The 6,699-nt window shown below is 45.3% G+C and overlaps 1 protein-coding gene across 1 annotated transcript in view; it reads right to left on the reverse strand.

Moving 5' to 3' along the window:
- Positions 1 to 6,697, reverse strand: part of LOC140372545 (A disintegrin and metalloproteinase with thrombospondin motifs 2-like) — a gene marked incomplete at its 5' end in the record, with an annotated part of 315,752 nt that extends 309,055 nt beyond the window's left edge. Inside the window, 2 exons of the mRNA XM_072459676.1 lie at positions 3,538 to 3,745; positions 6,392 to 6,697. Coding sequence (XP_072315777.1) covers positions 3,538 to 3,745; positions 6,392 to 6,697 — 514 coding nt within the window. The remainder of the gene's footprint in view (positions 1 to 3,537; positions 3,746 to 6,391) is intronic.
- Between the last annotated feature and the right edge of the window lie 2 nt (positions 6,698 to 6,699).

Here is a 6,699-nt window from a genome sequence, read left to right on the forward strand (position 1 = left end):
CTCGTACAAAGGCTGGAGACACAAGAAAAGACCACACTCGTACAAAGTCTTGAGACACAAGAAAAAACCACACTCGTACAAAGTCTGGAGACAAAAAAAAAGACCACAATCGTACAAAGTCTGGAGACACAGAAAAGACCACACTCGTACAAAGTCTGGAGACACAAGAAAAGACCACACTCGTACAAAGTCTGGAGACATGAGAAAAGACCACACTCGTACAAAGTCTGGAGACACAAGAAAAGACCACACTCTTACAAAGTCTGGAGACACAAGAAAAGACCACACTCGTACAAAGTCTGGAGAAACAAGAAAAGACCACACTCGTACAAAGTCTGGAGACATCAGAAAAGACCACACTCGTACAAAGTCTGGAGACACAAGAAAAGACCACACTCGTACAAAGTCTGGAGACATCAGAAAAGACCACACTCGTACAAAGTCTGGAGACACAAGAAAAGACCACACTCGTACAAAGGCTGGAGACACAAGAAAAGACCACACTCGTACAAAGTCTTGAGACACAAGAAAAAACCACACTCGTACAAAGTCTGGAGACAAAAAAAAAGACCACAATCGTACAAAGTCTGGAGACACAGAAAAGACCACACTCGTACAAAGTCTGGAGACAAAAAAAAAGACCACACTCGTACAAAGTCTGGAGACACAAGAAAAGACCACACTCTTACAAAGTCTGTAGACATGAGAAAAGACCACACTCGTACAAAGTCTGGAGACACGAGAAAAGACCACACTCGTACAAAGTCTGGAGACACAAGAAAAGACCACACTCGTACAAAGTCTGGAGACATCAGAAAAGACCACACTCGTACAAAGTCTGGAGACACAAGAAAAGACCACACTCGTACAAAGTCTGGAGACATCAGAAAAGACCACACTCGTACAAAGTCTGGAGACACAAGAAAAGACCACACTCATACAAAGTCTGGAGACACAAGAAAAGACCACACTCGTACAAAGTCTGGAGACACAAGAAAAGACCACACTCATACAAAGTCTGGAGACACAAGAAAAGACCACACTCGTAAAAAGTCTGGAGACACAGAAAAGACCACACTCGTACAAAGTCTGAAGACACAGGAAAGACCACACTCGTACAAAGTCTGGAGACACAAGAAAAGACCACACTCGTACAAAGTCTGGAGACACAAGAAAAGACCACACTCGTACAAAGTCTGGAGACACAGAAAAGACCACACTCGTACAAAGTCTGAAGACACAGAAATGACCACACTCGTAAAAAGTCTGGAGACACAGAAAAGACCACACTCGTACAAAGTCTGAAGACACATAAAAGACCACACTCGTACAAAGTCTGGAGACACAGAAAAGACCACACTCGTACAAAGTCTGGAGACACAGAAAAGACCACACTCGTAAAAAGTCTGGAGACACAGAAAAGACCACACTCGTACAAAGTCTGAAGACACAGGAAAGACCACACTCGTACAAAGTCTGAAGACACAGGAAAGACCACACTCGTACAAAGTCTGGAGACATGAGAAAAGACCACACTCGTACAAAGTCTGGAGACACGAGAAAGGACCACATTCTTACAAAGTCTGGAGACACAAGAAAAGACCACAATCGTACAAAGTCTGGAGACACAGGAAAAGACCACACTCGTACAAAGGCTGGAGACATAAGAAAAGACCACACTCGTACAAAGGCTGGAGACACAAGAAAAGACCACACTCGTACAAAGTCTTGAGACACAAGAAAAAACCACACTCGTACAAAGTCTGGAGACAAAAAAAAAGACCACAATCGTACAAAGTCTGGAGACACAGAAAAGACCACACTCGTACAAAGTCTGGAGACACAAGAAAAGACCACACTCGTACAAAGTCTGTAGACATGAGAAAAGACCACACTCGTACAAAGTCTGGAGACACGAGAAAGGACCACATTCGTACAAAGTCTGGAGACACAAGAAAAGACCACACTCGTACAAAGTCTGGAGACAAAAGAAAAGACCACACTCGTACAAAGTCTGGAGACATCACAAAAGACCACACTCGTACAAAGTCTGGAGACACAAGAAAAGACCACACTCGTACAAAGTCTGGAGACATCAGAAAAGACCACACTCGTACAAAGTCTGGAGACACAAGAAAAGACCACACTCATACAAAGTCTGGAGACACAAGAAAAGACCACACTCGTAAAAAGTCTGGAGACACAAGAAAAGACCACACTCATACAAAGTCTGGAGACACAAGAAAAGACCACACTAGTAAAAAGTCTGGAGACACAGAAAAGACCACACTCGTACAAAGTCTGAAGACACAGGAAAGACCACACTCGTACAAAGTCTGGAGACACAAGAAAAGACCACACTCGTACAAAGTCTGGAGACATGAAAAAAGACCACACTCGTAAAAAGTCTGGAGACACATAAAAGACCACACTCGTACAAAGTCTGGAGACACAGAAAAGACCACACTCGTACAAAGTCTGGAGACACATAAAAGACCACACTCGTACAAAGTCTGGAGACACAGAAAAGACCAAACTCGTAAAAAGTCTGGAGACACAGAAAAGACCACACTCGTACAAAGTCTGAAGACACAGGAAAGACCACACTCGTAAAAAGTCTGGAGACACAAGAAAAGACCACACTCGTACAAAGTCTGGAGACATGAGAAAAGACCACACTCGTACAAAGTCTGGAGACACAGAAAAGACCACACTCGTACAAAGTCTGGAGACATGAGAAAAGACCACACTCGTACAAAGTCTGGAGACACAGAAAAGACCACACTCAGACAAAGTCTGGAGACACAGAAAAGACCACACTCGTACAAAGTCTGGAGACATGAGAAAAGACCACACTCGTACAAAGTCTGGAGACACAGAAAAGACCACACTCATACAAAGTCTGGAGACACAGAAAAGACCACACTCATACAAAGTCTGGAGACACAGAAAAGACCACACTCGTACAAAGTCTGGAGACATGAGAAAAGACCACACTCATACAAAGTCTGGAGACACAGAAAAGACCACACTCGTACAAAGTCTGAAGACACAGAAAAGACCACACTCGTACAAAGTCTGGAGACACAGAAAAGACCACACTCGTACAAAGTCTGGAGACACAGAAAAGACCACACTCGTACAAAGTCTGAAGACACAGAAAAGACCACACTCGTACAAAGTCTGGAGACACAGAAAAGACCACACTCGTACAAAGTCTGAAGACACAGAAAAGACCACACTCAGACAAAGTCTGGAGACATGAGAAAAGACCACACTCGTACAAAGTCTGGGGACATGAGAAAAGACCACACTCGTACAAAGGCTGGAGACACAGAAAAGACCACACTCGTACAAAGTCTGGAGACATGAGAAAAGACCACACTCGTACACCATACTCATCCCGGTTCAGTCATGGTTCGGTCCCGGTTCGGTCCCGGTTCCGGGTTCCCACCTTGCTGGCTCTTTTTAGACCCCAGAACACTTTAGAGCCAGATTATTGGACAAGAAAGAACATGTGACAGAGTCCAGACTCACCTCTGAGGAAGTCTGCGGGCGGGGCCTCCTGTTCTGCACTGTGATTGGCTGGGTTCCGAGGTGCCCAGCTGTGATTGGTCCTTGTTGAGTTCTGGTCCAGCCTCAGGTCCGAGCCTCTGTAGACCACATGATCCTGGTCTGAGTCCGAACAGTTCTTCAGAAAAGGCTCAATATAAAAGTCCCCAAAAGGACCCAAGATCACACCCTCCTGAAAGACACAGAGACCAGGTCTGAACCAGGTCTGAACCAGGTCTGAACCAGGTCTAAACCAGGTCTGAACCAGGTCTGAACCAGGACTGAACCAGGTCTAAACCAGGTCTGAACCAGGTCTGAACCAGGTCTGAACCAGGTCTGAACCAGGTCTGAACCAGGTCTGAACCAGGTCTGAACCAGGTCTAAACCAGGTCTGAACCAGGTCTGAACCAGGTCTGAACCAGGTCTGAACCAGGTCTGAACCAAGTCCTTTCTACAAAAGTGACATATTTGTAATAATATCATGAGATGTATTTTGATGCTAGGCCAGGGTGAGACTTGTCCACAAGCAAAGCTGCTTTAAAGTTCTCTGAGCACAGGACTAATGTGATGGTACTTCCTGGTTCTAGTCAGGACTAATGTGATGGTACTTCCTGGTTCTAGTCAGGACTAATGTGATGTACTTCCTGGTTCTAGTCAGGACTAATGTGATGGTACTTCCTGGTTCTAGTCAGGACTAATGTGATGTACTTCCTGGTTCTAGTCAGGACTAATGTGATGTACTTCCTGGTTCTAGTCAGGACTAATGTGATGGTACTTCCTGGTTCTAGTCAGGACTAATGTGATGGTACTTCCTGGTTCTAGTCAGGACTAATGTGATGTACTTCCTGGTTCTAGTCAGGACTAATGTGATGGTACTTCCTGGTTCTAGTCAGGACTAATGTGATGTACTTCCTGGTTCTAGTCAGGACTAATGTGATGGTACTTCCTGGTTCTAGTCAGGACTAATGTGATGTACTTCCTGGTTCTAGTCAGGACTAATGTGATGGTACTTCCTGGTTCTAGTCAGGACTAATGTGATGGTACTTCCTGGTTCTAGTCAGGACTAATGTGATGGTACTTCCTGGTTCTAGTCAGGACTAATGTGATGGTACTTCCTGGTTCTGGTTAGGACTAATGTGATGGTACTTCCTGGTTCTGGTCAGGACTAATGTGATGGTACTTCCTGGTTCTAGTCAGGACTAATGTGATGGTACTTCCTGGTTCTGGTTAGGACTAATGTGATGGTACTTCCTGGTTCTGGTCAGGACTAATGTGATGGTACTTCCTGGTTCAAGTCAGGACTAATGTGATGGTACTTCCTGGTTCTGGTCAGGACTAATGTGATGGTACTTCCTGGTTCAAGTCAGGACTAATGTGATGGTACTTCCTGGTTCTAGTCAGGACTAATGTGATAGTACTTCCTGGTTCTAGTCAGGACTAATGTGATGTACTTCCTGGTTCTAGTCAGGACTAATGTGATGGTACTTCCTGGTTCTAGTCAGGACTAATGTGATGGTACTTCCTGGTTCTAGTCAGGACTAATGTGATGGTACTTCCTGGTTCTAGTCAGGACTAATGTGATGGTACTTCCTGGTTCTAGTCAGGACTAATGTGATAGTACTTCCGGGTTCTAGTCAGGACTAATGTGATGGTACTTCCTGGTTCTGGTCAGGACTAATGTGATGTACTTCCTGGTTCTGGTCAGGACTAATGTGATGGTACTTCCTGGTTCTGGTCAGGACTTATGTGATGGTACTTCCTGGTTCTAGTCAGGACTAATGTGATGGTACTTCCTGGTTCTGGTCAGGACTAATGTGATGGTACTTCCTGGTTCTAGTCAGGACTAATGTGATGGTACTTCCTGGTTCTGGTCAGGACTAATGTGATGGTACTTCCTGGTTCTAGTCAGGACTAATGTGTTGGTACTTCCTGGTTCTAGTCAGGACTAATGTGATGGTACTTCCTGGTTCTAGTCAGGACTAATGTGATAGTACTTCCGGGTTCTAGTCAGGACTAATGTGATGGTACTTCCTGGTTCTGGTCAGGACTAATGTGATGTACTTCCTGGTTCTGGTCAGGACTAATGTGATGGTACTTCCTGGTTCTAGTCAGGACTTATGTGATGGTACTTCCTGGTTCTAGTCAGGACTAATGTGATGGTACTTCCTGGTTCTAGTCAGGACTAATGTGTTGGTACTTCCTGGTTCTAGTCAGGACTAATGTGATGGTACTTCCTGGTTCTAGTCAGGACTAATGTGATAGTACTTCCGGGTTCTAGTCAGGACTAATGTGATGGTACTTCCTGGTTCTGGTCAGGACTAATGTGATGTACTTCCTGGTTCTGGTCAGGACTAATGTGATGGTACTTCCTGGTTCTAGTCAGGACTTATGTGATGGTACTTCCTGGTTCTGGTCAGGACTAATGTGATGGTACTTCCTGGTTCTAGTCAGGACTAATGTGATGGTACTTCCTGGTTCTGGTCAGGACTAATGTGATGGTACTTCCTGGTTCTAGTCAGGACTAATGTGTTGGTACTTCCTGGTTCTAGTCAGGACTAATGTGATGGTACTTCCTGGTTCTAGTCAGGACTAATGTGATAGTACTTCCTGGTTCTGGTCAGGACTAATGTGATGGTACTTCCTGGTTCTAGTCAGGACTAATGTGATAGTACTTCCTGGTTCTGGTCAGGACTAATGTGATGGTACTTCCTGGTTCTAGTCAGGACTTATGTGATGGTACTTCCTGGTTCTAGTCAGGACTAATGTGATGGTACTTCCTGGTTCTAGTCAGGACTAATGTGATGGTACTTCCTGGTTCTAGTCGAATAAATATACTCACCAGTCCTTTGCACACGCTCAGAGCCACTGTTATGCGCGAGTCATTGGAGGCGCGGCCTGAGTACAGACAGCGCTGCTCTGTGATTGGCTCGGTTGTTCCTGACTCCTCCCATAGGAGGATGGCACCTGGAGCTGTGAGCCGCGTGCGTAATTGCAGATGCAGATGTAGCTCCGCCCCTTGCAGCGTGAGGTTATAAAATAGTTCCTGTTCCAGTGGGCGGGGCCAGAAAGTGTTTCTCCGAATGCGATGGGCGTGGAAAGGCAAGACACGCCCCTCTGAGTCTGTCCTGATTGGACGAACCAGAGCAA

Source organism: Eucyclogobius newberryi, unplaced genomic scaffold, assembly GCF_026437365.1.
Source record: "Eucyclogobius newberryi isolate DKJ021-1_F unplaced genomic scaffold, fEucNew1.0.hap1 SCAF_25, whole genome shotgun sequence".
Classification (NCBI taxonomy): Eukaryota; Metazoa; Chordata; class Actinopteri; order Gobiiformes; family Gobiidae; genus Eucyclogobius; species Eucyclogobius newberryi.